Consider the following 16,003-nt stretch of genomic DNA (forward strand, 5'->3'; position numbering starts at 1 on the left):
TTCGTGACTTTTTGTCACAAAACAAGTAAAAAATGTTTTCTCCTTCCCACCACTAATTTGCATATACAAATTAGGATTCGGATTCGATTCGGTATTCGGCCAAATCTTTTGTGAAGGATTCGGGGGTTCTGCCGAATTCAAAATAGTTTTTATGCAGAATTTTGAAAAGTATGAAATGTGTATTTTACTTAAGTTTCTCTGTTTGTATCCAGATCTTTTCTTCAAGCAAAAATATTCTTTCATGAGAGTGGTATGCTACTCATTCTGTTAGTCCCATTACACAGGAGGGGAAAAAAACACTACTTTTATAAAGTACTGCCACTCTGATCCCTAGTAATGATACAAACGTATGCCATATTGTGACACAAAACCGTTTTGCATTTCAGATTTATAGCTACAACCATCAAAACAAAGTCACGACAAAATAAGGACATCATGATACAACAAGAGCATAAATACCGACCATATCCTTTTATGATTAGAGTGCTTTATTAAATAGCAATACAAATTTCAGCACAGTTTGATGCCTGAATATAAACCATTCTGACTTGTAGTCTAAACAAGCCCAGTCACAGCAGAACTATGTAAACTGTAGAAATATATTTTTACTTTGATTTGTATATGAGTTGTAATATAACATTAATATTATTCCAAAGACAAAAATTATTGATGCATATATTAAGAATCTAACTAAAATATGCTTCTGGGAAAATATTTCCAATATGCAGCCCTCCAGCTCATGTTGGTATCATTCCCAGTATCCCAAAACGAAACCTATTCAACAACAGCTAGAGGGGCACTTACTCAATATACTTGCATCAAAATGCCCACCACTTTTTTGGGGTTTTTGCAGGTGTGTCAACATGTGATTTCAAAGAGTAGCTATTTAGACTAGCTCTCCTGACTGCATCAATCTGCCCTTACTTTAAGGAATTGTTCAGTGTAAAAATAAAAACTAATAAATAGATAGGCTGTGCAAAATAAAAAATGTTTCTAATATATTAGTTAGCCAAAAATGTAATGTATAAAGGAGCGATTTGATGTATAACATGTCAGTCAGATCACTACTTCCTGCTTTTCAGCTCTCTTCGTTTACACTGACTGGTTACCCTGGCTACCAGGCAGTAACCAATCAGAGACTTGAGGGGGGGCCACATGGGTCATAACTGTTGCTTTTGAATCTGAGCTGAATGCTGAGGATCAATTACAAACTCAAATGAACAGATATGTACCATGTGGCCCCCCTTCAAGTCGCTGACTAACTCAGAGTTATAGAGCTGAAAATCAGGAAGTTGAATTCTGGCTGTTTTATTAGACATCTGTTCACTAAAGCCTTCATATATTACATTTTTGGCTAACTAACTATATTAGAAACATTTTTTATTTTGCACAGCCTATCTATTTACACAGTTTTTATTTTCACACTGAACTATTCCTTTAAGATGAGGAAACACTAGTATACTGCCACAGATACCTAGAAAAGTCATGATATTTTAGGCAATGACCAAGATGTACACCGTACTTACCCAGTTATGGACAGTGACACCACTGATTCACTTCAAACCTGCAAAGTTCTACAGATCCACAAACTGGGATTCTCTCACCTGACTAGGGACAGGCAGGTGGAAGGTATGGTTTTATTTTTATTTTGATAGCTTTTTATATTAATAGCTTCTCTGCTAATTTTTTTTATACTAAGCATAACCATGAACTTACTGTACCACAAGCCTAATTAAAATGATTTATGCTTTCAAAGTTGGCCACAGGGGGTCACCATCTTGTAACTTTGTTAAACATCTTTGCCAGACTAAGACTGTGCACATGCTCAGTGTGGTCTGGGCTGCTTAGGAATCGTCATAAATGATCACCTCATGCCCCACGAGCCTAAGGGATGTGTCACTGATGTTATTTTCTCCAACAGTTGAAAACGCCAATGTGCTCAAGCCCAAAACTGCTTTTGGCCTGTATCTGCCCCTTGTGACAGGCAGATCACACTGATGTCAGTGCTTAAATACACAGGGTGGTTCCTGTGTTAGACTGGGTCTCCCAGGATTATTGAGAGAATCCTAAACCCTTGGCCCACCCTCAAAGAAATTAGATATAGACAATGCCAAATGGAATAGGATTTTATAATAATCAATGATGGAAGTAAGGATGGGTTGATGGGAATTATCGTAGGTTGGGGCCAACAAAGTAAATACTCAGGGTGGTTCCAGTGTCAAACTGGGTCTCCTAGGATCCACAAGAGAACCCAAAAACCCTTGGCCCACCCTCAAAGAAATTAGATATAGACAGTGCCAAATGGTATAGGTTTTTATAAAGAACCATGATGGAATTAAGGATGGGTTGATTGTAATTATCATAGGCTGGGGAAGATATTCTTGTACTGTGGTACAAGTGCACTGAGGTCTTCTCCACTGCTGGAGAAAACATTGCATGTGGCCTAAAATCCTTTTGAAATCATTAAATTAATAACAGAACAAAAGAAAAATATCAAATATTGCCAGTTATTATTGTCCCCTAAATGCCTAGCTTCTTGTATACATTCTTATCAAATAGAGTTTATCACTATGCAACATCTACTGAGAGAGTTTGACCGAGACAAACATGACCTAGGATGATCTATGTTTTGTCACATTTCAATTGATTTACCGTAGGTCCCAGCAGGTTTTGCATCATATTGATGACATTCTGCCAGGAAAAGTAATGTAACTTTGTTATACTAATCAATAAATGTTGTTTCTAGCAACACTGATTAACAAAGGAGAAAATTACTGCAGTAAAAACTTTGAAATGCATGTATTTTTCCAAACTGTAGTTTAAGGGTTAGTTCACACGAGGAGCTTCGGGGAGATTTTGTCGCATGGCAACTAATCGCCTCTTCTTCTTGTTGACAATCTCCCTGAACTCCCTCCATGTGTCTTCCCATACGCTTTAATGAAAAGTCGCCTGCGATAAAGCACACGTATCGCTGCGTTTTCAGAAGTCGCCTAAAGTTGCCTCACGAGGAAACTTCGGGCGACTTTGGGCGCTTTAGCACAGACGACTTTTCATTATAGCGGATGGAAACTCACATGGAGGCAGTTCAGGGAGATTATCGTCCAGAAGAAGAGGCGATTAGTCGCCAGGCAACAAAATCTCCCCAAATCTCATCTTGTGAACTAACGCTAAAGGGGAACAAAAGCTTATTTACAGATTTGTATGACACAGAGTTGCTATGCCGCTTACCATAATAAAAGGCCTTACGCTAAAAGGCATACAGCTCCCAAAACTTGTTCAATATGTTTAACTACCCATTTTTTGTGTCCAAGTAATGAAAACGGTGCAACAGGGGGGGCTTCAAGGGATACTACTATGGGTTTTATTGTTTAAATAACATAAATCACATAACTTTTTAACTAGCTGGACTGCAGAAGGTGTGAACATTAGGTAGACAGGATGGGCCCAAACCACTGGCTTGGTACATTTAAACAAATTATGTGTTTTGGAGAAGCTTTTGTATAAAAAAAAAATCTGCCCGGGACTTAGATGATGGTAGAAGATAAGGAAGCAGGGCTGCCCGGCACTCAAACGGATCCACAAGACCAGTATTAGTAGAAAAATTAAAAATGTAGCTTCATCTCCATCCACCCTACGCGTATCCCTCAGGGTGCTTAGTCATGGTCAGCCCTGCTTCCTTATCTTCTGCTGTACCGCTCCCTAAAGCTGGGGGTCTGGGGCTGGTGCACCCGGACCACTTTCACTGTTTGGTGAGTTACTTTACCACTAATTCTGGAGCACCTTGTTGTCCTCCTCTAACCACTTAGATGATGGTACCAGTGTCCTTGGAGCACCAGAGAATGACAAACACAGGATATATTTCACTAGATATTTAAAGCTTTTATGTATTACAGATAGCAAACTGCATCTTGAGCACAGGCCATAATTCTCCTTCAATGTTATCATCCAGTAAAGCCACACAATTACTAGACTCTAAATGTGTTTAGAGGGCCAGTAACACCAAATGGAAATACCTTTTCTGTGAATTACTCTGCACTAGTAAATACTGTGTGTTTACTTCAGTAACGGATGCAGGTTTTCTGAATAAGCTACTATGTAGCTACGGGTGCTGTCACAAGTTCCATAGGGCTCTGGGCTCCACATTTGGATAACAGATCTCTGTTCATAATATGATAGTTTTAAAACTTACTTGGATATAAACAGGGGGCAAATGTAATTCATGGCTCTCTATATAGAATGAAAACCCTTTTTATTTAAAAAAAAAAAAACAACTGAAGCTTGTATCAGGGAAGCGCCACATTCAAAGTTTTCTGGAAGATAGATCCCATACCTGTACGACATTACATATATGATAAAACAATATACTTAGGGAAAGCCTGAAACATTTTACAATATAGGTATGGGATCCATTATCCTGAACAAGGGAAAGTTGTGCCACCACTAATTTTTAAAAACATTAAGCGGAGGTGCAATAGAATACAAGAGTCCTCTGCACTCAACCCTTTATCAATATATTAAGGACATTGAGACATTTTGTGCATACAGCTACTAAAATGCCTTACCCTTTAAACAAAACCGGAATTGTTTGTCCATATATTGCAATATATTTAAGATGGCCAACTATGTCAAAATCATCCCCGGTATGGCCAGTCCTACACTCAAATTGCATCTGATTCAGTAAGTAACTTTGAAAGCAGAAAGTAAGTTGCAGGTAAAACTTAGTCCCTTTGTAAAATGTATAATGAAGTAATAGACTTTGACGTAGTTGGTCAGCTTAAATATATTGCAATATATGGACAAATTATACCTGTTTTGTTTAAAGGGTAAGGCATTTTTAGTAGCTTAAGGCACAAAATGTTTCAATGTCCTTAATATATTGATAATGGGTTGAGTGCAGAGGATCTCTTGTATTTATCCATTATCCAGAAATCTCCAAATTATGGGAAGGCCATCTCCCATAGATTATATTTTAATAAATCATTTTTTAAATAATTCAAAATTGCAATTCTCTGCAGTAATTTAATAGTAGCTTGTATTTGATGCTAAAATATAATTAATCAATTAATCCTTATTGGATTGCCAAAACAATCCTATTGGGTTTATTTAATGTATTAATTATTTTTTAATAGACAAAGTATGGAGATCCAAACAGAGTCGCACTGGGCTGGCCCAGACCCGATCTTCCTAGCGTCAACCTCCACAGGGTTTTGGCAGGGGGCCCTGAGACAGCATCCCAAGTGGGCCCCCCAGTCTGACCATGGATCCAGATTACGGAATGACCCCCTACTCTAAAAACCCCAGGTCCCGAGCATTCTGGATTATAGATTCCATACTTGCAGCAGATTAAAAATGCCTTGGTTCCTAAATATTAGGGATGCACTGCACCCACTATTTGGCATCCAGTCAAATCCCCGAATCCGTGGTAAAAGATTTGGCCGATTACCGAACCAAATCCAAATCCTAATTTGCATATGTAAATTAGGGTCAGGGAAGGAAAAAGTGGAAAAAATATTTTTTTGTGAAGAAAAGTCACGTTATTTCCCTACCTGCCCCTAATTTACATTTACAAATTAGCATTCTGATTGGCCAGGCACAAGGATTCTAATCCCGAACCGAATCCTGGATTCAGTGTATCCCTACTAAATATTCCTACCTTTTTTTCCTGCTTGCCACTAAACTATCCCTCTACACACTGTTGTGTTCTGGCCCTTTGATGGAGCCAGCAAAATGCTGTGCACAGACAGCTGCACTAAACATCCAGCAAAACGGGAAAGCTCCCACTAACATCCCACAGAGCCTGGGGATTTCTTCCCGCTGTTCATTACCATGAGACAGTACTGCGTGTTTCTTATAAACCTGGGATACTCACTTGCCAGATGATGAACACTCACATCACATGCACTCACACAAATCAACATACAGACACATCCACACTAAAAAGGAGCCAAATTCTCCAGTGGTTTGTCACTGGCTTAACAATTTCCAAATATGTGGCCAAAATAATGTTTTTGTTCTGAGAAACTTTTCTGAGGGTTTTTAAAGAGGCCCAAAGCCAATCAGAACACTGGGAGGTATTTATCATATGGCCTCGACCTTCAGTGCATACTCCTTCCGCTATTCCCCATTTGCAATGATACTGTATGTCAGCAACTGAGAAATCATTTTGCAGGAGGAACTTGGCTTAGCGTTATAGGTCCGTTTACTAAAGTGCGGTAAATCTGACTTTAAGTTTCCGGATGTTATCGCTGAGAATATTTTTACGCCAGAATATACTAAGTTAACTAAACAGCGATGCGCTCAGAAGTCATTGAGATCACTTGTGGTAACTACGTTAAGGAACCATCTTACGAAAAATTACGTTTTTGCGAATATTTATGCTATAAAATAGTCTTGTTTTAGGCGGTTATTATAGCAATTTTTACTGTGACATTTATGGCCAGAAATGCATCTTTAAAACTCATAAACTTTATTAACTGATAATTATACCATCCAGCAACATTACCAGAGTGCCAATAGAATCATAGGAACAAGAAATGATACCAGTCAATCTCTTTGCTTTATAGAAATGCACAGTTTAATGTAGCCAATCACAATGAAACCAAAAAAGTGTAGAGGCTCACGAATCCTTGGACTGTGATGCCCGCTGCCAATAATACGACTCTGAGCTGAAACTGCTGCTGTTGCAACAGATAGAAGCAGAAGCCAAAACATCCTGTCAGCAGTAGCTACAGATCTCTCTCCTGTCAGCAAAGAATGATGGGTAAAAAAAAAGTATTATGGGATATTTCCTGTCCCTTGAGAATTTTCTGGTGAAAAAATTATTTTTACGCCACTACATAGGTGGCGGTAAAAGTTTGCGAATATTCTGGCGTTAATTTTGTCTTTAGCACATTTCGCTGTTTAGTAATCCAGGCATTAATGTGTATGTAGCGTTATTTTCAGTGAATGCGATAACTGGCGAAAAATTATTCTTGCGCAAGAAAATTCACAAATTTACATTTACCGCAGGTTAGTAAACTGGCGATATTTGGCGAAAATTCTGTCTATATTTTGTGCGAATATTTTTAACGCACTTTAGTAAACGGACACCTTTAAGTGTGTGTGTAGAAGAAGGGGAACATAGAAGGAGAAAATGTTGGAGGGTTATACTGACTGCTCAGCTGTCATACTTGTAATGTGTACTAAGACAACCAATGTATAAGGCTTACATGTTTACCAGCATCCACTATAAAGTCTTACACCGCATCAGAAACAATCATTTAAAAAATTTAAGGGGTCCGTTTACTAAAGTGCATTAAAAATATTCGCACAATATATCGCAATGACTTTTGAGCGCATCGCTGTTTAGTAAACTTAGTCTTTGTGAATATTGTGGCGTAAAAATATTCTCAGCGATAACATGCGCACTTTAGTAAACGGCCACAGATTCATTTCCCAACAGTAGCTTTGCGCCCGTTTTGTTACATTTCTGCCCAAAGGTTGTCACGCAGAAACAAAAACTGTGCTCATCTCTACTCTCTGTAGATACAGGGGGTCACAAAATAAGATACAGAGAGACTGTTAATCTAATATTGTCATTACATAATATATATACACACCAACTTCTATCCCACATTGGGCTGCAAGCATTCCAGTTGCACTCCCTAAAATCAGTTCTCCAACGTATCCCAAGAAGCCTGGTAGGCCAAAAATAAAGTCTAAGCCTGTATGGATAAACTACCACTTTATCATCTTCCTTCTCCAATCTCTAAATAATTCCTACATTTTTTATAAACCCTGTAGTAAACAACCTCTGTGATATATATTTACCATGTATAGGTATGGGATCTGTTATCCGGAAACCTGTAATCCAGAAAGCTCTGATTTGCTGAAAGGCCATCTCCCATAGACTCCATTTTATCCAAATAATATTTTTTTTTTTAAAATGATTTCCTTTTTTCTCTGTAATAATAAAACAGTACCTTGTACTTAATCCAAACTAAGATATAATTAATCCTTATTGGAAGCAAACCCAGCCTATTGGGTTTATTTAATGTTTACATTATATTCTAGTAGACTTAAGGTATGAAGATCCAAATTACGGAAAGATCCATTATCCCAAAAACCCCAGGTCCCGAGTATTCAGGATAACAGGTCACAGACCTGTACCGAGTTGCATTAAAGTCTGCTTATATACTTATATACTGAAACTGATGGTGACACAAATTGCACCTGTTTAGTACCCCACAGTTGTCATTTGTAATTGTTTGGTGCACATCCCAACATTATGTCACAGTAAACCAAATTAGGTACCATCGAGTCTCCCTTCTGCTCACCCCAAAGGTCATTTTGGATAATCCTGACATTTCTTGCACCGATGACGATGTGAAGGCAAAATTGTTCTTGTAGTGAATTTGCATGTCTACTAATTTCACCCTTGATTCAAATGTATTTTATTCTATACATATCCTATACATATCTATACATATCCATACATATTCTTTACACTACGTAGATTGGTTTATTTAGCAAACAGCAGTAAACAGAGCGATCTTGACTATATGGCACTCTGGTATTGCAAGTGAAAAGCTGAAAATCACAAACTTGGTACTGGTATTACCTGACACCAAACGTAAGATGAATTGATGACTAACAAATTATTTTAGGAATGTGAGAGGCTTTGATTAATTGGCCAAATGTGCTGGAAACTCTTCCCAGAATTAAACACGGATAAAACAGCATGAGCCTTTGCATCATACCAATACTGTATATTGTAGCATGAGTCACGCCCTGGCAGACTCTGTGGCGCGTCACTTTCTTGAATCATACATGTCATTCTAACTCTAGAGCCGACTCTTAAAAATAGAACAGAGGATGTGGAATAGCAGTACAGTTAAAGGTTTATTTCAATCACAGTTAAAGGTTTATTTCAATCAGGCTCTGATTAAGTGAGTACACAACCTTCTGAATCAAACAGATGCACATTTTATTTATGGCACAATGTCATGCTTTAATTCAAGTACATCTGAACCTGCCTACATAACTGTTCAAAGCCTTTCTTTATAAAGGGTGGTTTACTGGAGCATTAAATAGAAGTGCAACTGAGCTGATACTGGGGCAAATTAAATTAAATTTCAGCACTGACCAGTAAATATTTTTCCCAAATCCATCCAATCTCCATTTCACCCATCTACATCAGTGATATCTGTACCAGCCTGCACACAGGGTCATAGCCTTGAACTGGTAGAGAGCTCCCAGCTAATGTTACCTGTCTTACCTGTTTTGGCCATGATTGGTTCCATTTGGTTCCATTTACAGTATTAAAGCTACACACAGCTGATTATGTAAGCTCTTAATGTCAATTGCACTGAGAGGGGTTCACTACTTTATATGTAAGTGCCCTTGTCCCACAAATGACATAAACACAGCATCATTATGACTGTAAGGACCAATGTCTCCCATGTTTTATATACTATTTTGCACTGTTCAACTAATTCTAGCTCTTAGGGTGATTATCTTCCATGTCACAACCTTCAGGAGATAAATAATGACAAAATAAACATATTAGTTAAGTCCCTTGTCAAGACAGGGTACAACAATAAATAAATTTTGACAACCTTGTTTTATAACGGGTATGAGATCCATTATCCAGAATACCAATCCATTATCCAAAACATTAAATAATAGGACTTCTTTGCCACCAATATTGATTTATGCTAGCCATTTACAATTAAATACAGGGTACTGTTTTATTACTACACAGAAAAAGAACCACTGTAAAAAATAAAATTATTTGCTTAAAACGGACTCTGTGGGAGATAAGCAATCCCATACCTGTACAAGAATCTAGCAATACCTTCCCGTGAGAGAATCACTCTGCTTGAAATTTATTGATGCAATATTTTTACATCTGTTTTTACTGGTGAAAAATCTTCAAAAGATGGGGACAACCCCCTGAGGTCACAATAAATATCATACATTTATAGCATATTGCTTTTGATGAGTTCCATCTGTACATTGCATATCAATATTTAGTTTATACACTTGGCAACAGGGTGTAAGGGTAGAGCTGACCTGGGCTGCTTTTTATGGTTTGGGCTAAGGTCAGGGTTACTGTGATAGCAATTCTATACTTTGTAGCAACAGTTTGGGAAAGGTCCTATTTCAATGAGATAATGTCCCTATGCTCTAAGGGAGGCCCAAGGAGAATCAGAATGTAGCCCTTACCTCAACTCACCTGCACACCCAAATTCCAACCTCACTAATGTTCTTGTGGCTGAATAGAAGCAAATTCTGGCAATTAGGTTCCAACATCTAGTGGAAAGTGTTCTCACAAAGGCTTGTCTTGCAGCAATATTAATAACTTTGTTTCAGAATGAAATGTGGGACTAACAGGTGTCCAGAGACACTTGGTTATATGGTGTATTATCCCTCTATCACAAACCCCTGGCCTGTGGTCCCACCACATTCCATGCCAGAACTAAAATGGAAGATTATTGGAATCAGGAGTCATTTCAACCTTCTTAGACCCTTTTTGTATTTAGAAATGTGCACTATAAATGTAAGAACACCTATGCATCCCCATTGATGTCTATTAGTGACAATGATTATGCCAAAGTGCTAATAAAAAACGTTTCCATCTGTATCTGTCATGACTTCAAGTATAATATGCCCGTTCAATTTATAACTATGGCATAAATCACTTCTAAAACTGTAATATTAGGTTCAGAGAATTCATGCATTTTCATTTGCCCTGCAATGATAAACAGGAAAAAAAAGACATTAAGTCTTGATCTGCTGTCACTGAATGATTTATTTTCACAGTTCTGAACATCTTTGTTATATTACCTCATTCACTACAATATACGTATACTAGGAATATATATCATAACTCATCAGTGCATGGTATGTTATTTATAAGTGTAAATCAAAACCAAATTATGTGGTCATAAAAGACCATCTAATGCACTTCCAATACAAATATTTTGGGTTATATTTGTGACATCACACTAGTTTCTGAGCAAATTCACACAAATGGTCACCATTACAATAACAGGGCTGATTTTGAGCTCAGTTCAAACCAAAGCTAGCATTTACTAGTATTTTTCAAATTGAATCTTTAAAATAAGCACTTTTTTTTATTTAGATTCAAACATAAAGTTCAGCACAGACACCTTTATGGGTTTGCCCTTCCTTATTGTCAGTCAATTACAAAATAATTCATTAATAAATATTTTCATGACAATATGTTGTTATAATTATTTTTGGCAAACTTTATCAGTGGTCATGGTGTGGTCTTCATTGTTATAATATAATATTTTATAATATTGCCCTTTACTTAGAATAATAAGCATAGACATGCACAGTTAGTCTATTACATATATACAAAACAGAAAAGTGTCTGGTTTTCTCAAAAAATTCTAAACTATATACATTTTTTTTTAAAAAAAGACAAGCACTCTTTCTTCTTATTACAGTGCCCCTTTAAAGGTGACATACATTGCATTCACTTGTTATTTGTAAGCTTTATATTCAATCCCATAATTTCTTCTGCATTTATATCAGGATGGTGTAAATACATTGGAGCTATAAAAATACATGTTAATAATGGGGGCTTACAGCAGACACGACCTGCAACACAACTTGCACAGTGACATAGATACCTGTTAGTCCACACCAGGTACAGTCACTATTTGTATAATATGTTGATGGAACCATAAGCTTGTGACTGGCATTCATAAATGAGTCTTTATATCTCCAGCTTTAGATGTCATAATACCATATATACAGTACATGTAATATATTGCTGCAGTCTTGAAATGTTTGTCACTGTGAGTGTAAAGCAGTACAACACTTGTGTCTGAGACAACATAGTGTTTCTGGATCCCAAGGGTTTATTATCTGACCTTCAACTATGGTGGCAATAAGTCACTGTCAGTCCCAAGGAACTTGTGAAGTTAGCAGACAAATAATCTAAAGTTCGAGTATAAGTGTGAGCCAAAACGAGATTCCCACCTCAACAAAATCCATCCATCAACATGCAATAAAGGCCATGTTGTCTAAGGCAAGTTCACTGACAGTAATGGATTCCCTAGTGAACACCATGCTGGAAGCCAGTATCGAACACCGGTTTATTTTCAGTTCAATTAAAATGTATTTTTTACCAACCTGCTGTGATCCATCTCCATTTAGTAGATGCGGCATCATTGCTACCTCCCCATTCAGCATGGGGGGCAGATCCAGTGGCATTTGGTCGGTCATCATCATTGTGACGTACATTCATGGAGAATTATCCTCAGCTGCCTTTCTAGAAAGCAAAATACGAATGTCATTTTAAAATGAAAGCAATTGTTTCCTGAGGCTCTAGAAATGTCTCATCCGTGCCAAAACAGTTTATGACATAACATCATAAAATACATTTTAGATTATGTAAAATATGTCGTACAAGAAATCAAGTTGGATGGATCTTTCATATAGAATCTGGGTATCGATAGACTGATATGGCAGCCACAAGAAATTTAATAGAAAACAAAATTGCCTAAAACCAATGCCCCAAAATGCAGACTGCTTCATATTTAGGCAATAATTGTGGCCTCTGTGTCTACTCTTAACAATTCCGAATAAAAAGAGCATGAAGTGATCCAATCTGATTTGCAAAAAGGGCCGAAATTGTGTATCTTCCCATTTATATGACCATTTTTCTTGATGGTATGGCACTCAACTCACTCAGCTACTGTAAAACAATAGGATTAACACATTCTCAGATCTTTTACTGAGTTTATTTTAAACACAGGTGTACAACCCCCCTTTAAGAGTAACACAAAACACTGCCTAGCCTCTAGGCATCCCTAAAGCAGTAACTGTAGACGTTTAATTCATATAACACCCTTCTATAGCACAAGGAGAAAAAAAAAACTTGAGCAAGGGACCATAAACCAATATTTCTTTGTTGCCAGTAAAGCTGTTTAAGGGAATTTGGCTCTGGTTTAAAAAAAGGTGTCTCTGGACCAATTTACACAGTTGTTTTTAACCATGTCTCCAGTGCAGTATCCTAGGGAATATTATATCTGCAGTGAGTATGCCAATACAGTTTGAAAGCCCTCAGGCAAAGTGGAAGGCGGATGGATAAAACAGACAATTTAAAGTGTCATTCCTTCTGACATACCAAGTTAAATCTATGAGCCACAGTTCATAGAGGTTCTATTCATATAGCCTGTCTGACAGGCAACTATCGTCGCTGCTTGACTACCCAGTGGCAACACACCCCATGGTGCAACTGACATTTTTTTTAAGCTAATAAGGACAAAATAGATCATTTGCAACTGATACTGACAACCTGCGAGAAATGTCTAAATATATAACAAACTGTGGCAGGTATACATATACTGTGTGTATATATATATATATATATATATATATATATATATATATATATATATATATATATATATATATATATATATATATATAAGTATATATATATTATATATCACAAAAGCATAGCAGAAACTGGGCAAACCCATAAGTAAGACTGGATCTGAACAATTTACTAATCATAGTATATTAAATATGCATTCTATTTTACACAGCCTTGCTGAATTAGAACTATATATTTTTTTACTTTATAAAAAGTATTATTAAAAGAACACTTGGCTCAGAGATGTAATTAACTACAGCTGAACCACTATGAGCTTCACGCCCTTTCTAGAAACACTTCTCATGTTTTAATAGAACTTGAGAAAAATGATATTTAGCACTCCTGTCACCCTCCACTGGTAGCATCATGTCCCCTAAGCCAGGAGAGAATGTTCCAGACAAGTCTAATATGTGGCAGAGCAGTACTGCACTGGAAAAAGTGCATTTTGGTGTACAGGTCTGCCATGCTTCATGACTTGGACCCTATGGGGCAAATCTACTAAAGGGCGAAGTGACTAATGCTGGCGAAAATTTGCCAGAGTGATATCATTTCGGGACTTCGCCGATTTACTAATGGGCGCTGGCATAAATTCGCTAGCGAAGGAGATAGACTAGCGCTACTTCGCACTCTAACGCCAGGCGAATTTTCGCTCTGGTGAATGGACGTAACTATGCAAATTCACTAATTTGCCGATTTTAATAAAGTTACCTCTTGCGCCAGACTTGCCTTCGCCACCTCAGACCAGGCAAGTGCAATAGAGTAGATAGGAGTTCCTCAAAAAAAATCTGAACATTTTTCCTAAGTCTCAAAAAACGCAGGGTTAGTGAATTTGCCCCTATATGTATGTAATAAAATTGCATGCATAAATCTTAAAACTACTCATGGCAGCATCAATAATTTTCTACATGGGCTGCAGCCCAAACAAGCTGCTTTTGTACCTCCCAGTATGTGTTCGATTTCTCCCAATTTTCCATCAACCTGTCAACTACACATTAACAAAAGACAATAAAACTTCTAACTTGGCTTTCAAGGTGACACTCACTTGTTCCTTGGGCTACATGATTGGCTATCAGACCGCACACATGAGCAAGCAATTCATTAACTTGTGTGGATCAGCCAGGCCACCAATATTACAACTTAAGCTGAAAGAGACTCTGGGAGTCATTTATCAACACTGGGCAAATTTGCCCATGGGCAGTAACCAATGGCAACCAATCAAAACTGAAAAAAGCCAATCACTGATTGGTTGCTATGGGTTACTGCCCATGTGCACATTTATCCAGTGTTGATAAAAGGGCCCCTCTCAGTACCAAACCAATTGCTTTATGGAATCTCATTCTTTGATGTGACAAATATGTGCTGTGTAAAACATCCCAGCAATGTAGCTTACAATCGTCAGGTTAGTATGACAGTGTGACCTGTCGCAAATGTGACTGATTGCAAATTGCAAATGTGACTGATTTGGGTTTAGTTATTGCTCTTCTATAAGGCCATCTACTCTATTTTTAAGCCCATTCAATCCTTAAAGTTTTCTCTTAGTATGTTCATTTCAATTTGGCTTCTACTGCATGGGCTATATAGCTACACTGAGACTCCAAAAACACTGCCTTTGTCTACTTTTGTTTGAGGCAATAAAATTGCACAACTAAAAAGTTGATTCACTCTGTCAGTGTGCAATAGCAATTTGACATCCAGGTGATCGCCAAGTCAGAATGATATGATTGTTTGCACTATGGGAGTTGTATCAGATGTTATTGGTCCATGTGTGGCCATCACAAACAGCCAGAAAAATATCAGTAAAAGTTATAAAGAATACTAATTAATTGAAGAATACTAAAACCCCCATACATACCATAACAGCAGTTTGTGTCAGCCTATCACAAAAGCATTAATAGGCAAGATTGACTATCTACAGTCCCCCAAGCTAGAGAGCTACAGGTTATAGATCCCAGTTTCAGTTTAAAAAGAAAATATGAATACCAGAATAGAATATGTGCTCTTGTGGGTAATAAATCAATATACTGCAGAAGCTAGAAGGCCATGCCATGGCTTGCTTGGCTTGCAAGGTAGTAATGATTGTTCATATGGAAAAATGTTTTGAGACATGAGCAAAACCAAGAAGAATGTACACAGCTGGATTATCAGAGAACACGTAGTCCGGAAATTGTTGCTTTTGCATCTGTTTGTTAAACAGCTAAATCGATTATGTTTCTTTCTCTCTAGGAATAGAGAGAGAGAGAGAGAGAGAGAGAGAGAGAGAGAGAGAGAGTGTGAGTGAGTGAGAGAGAGAGAGAGAGAGAGAGAGAAAGAGAGAGAGAGAGAGAGAGAGAGAGAGAGAGAGAGAGAGAGAGAGAGAGAGAGAGAGAGAGAGAGAGAGGAATGATAAATTGAAAGGAATCAACTGTACTTTAAGAAGTACAGCAAGCACAGAAAACAAAAGGGCAAGTAAAAGTAAAAACACACACAATTGTAAGTACATGGCATAGTTCCAATGCATCTGATCTGCTGTGCAAAAAATAAACAAAAATGAATACCAGTTTCCACCTTAAATATCTCCTCAAAATATGCATAAAAATACAAATCTGGTGTGTGAAAGTTATTAATAGG

General features: G+C 37.5%; 1 protein-coding gene across 1 annotated transcript in view; it reads right to left on the reverse strand.

Annotated features, from left to right (window-relative positions):
* The window catches only part of fndc3b.L (fibronectin type III domain containing 3B L homeolog), a 177,966-nt gene that overhangs the window by 124,947 nt on the left and 37,016 nt on the right, over window positions 1–16,003 (reverse strand). The window contains exon 2 of the mRNA XM_018263689.2: window positions 12,148–12,286. Coding sequence (XP_018119178.1) covers window positions 12,148–12,258 — 111 coding nt within the window. The 5' untranslated portion in view covers window positions 12,259–12,286. The remainder of the gene's footprint in view (window positions 1–12,147; window positions 12,287–16,003) is intronic.

Source organism: Xenopus laevis, chromosome 5L, assembly GCF_017654675.1.
Source record: "Xenopus laevis strain J_2021 chromosome 5L, Xenopus_laevis_v10.1, whole genome shotgun sequence".
NCBI classification, from domain to species: domain Eukaryota; kingdom Metazoa; phylum Chordata; class Amphibia; order Anura; family Pipidae; genus Xenopus; species Xenopus laevis.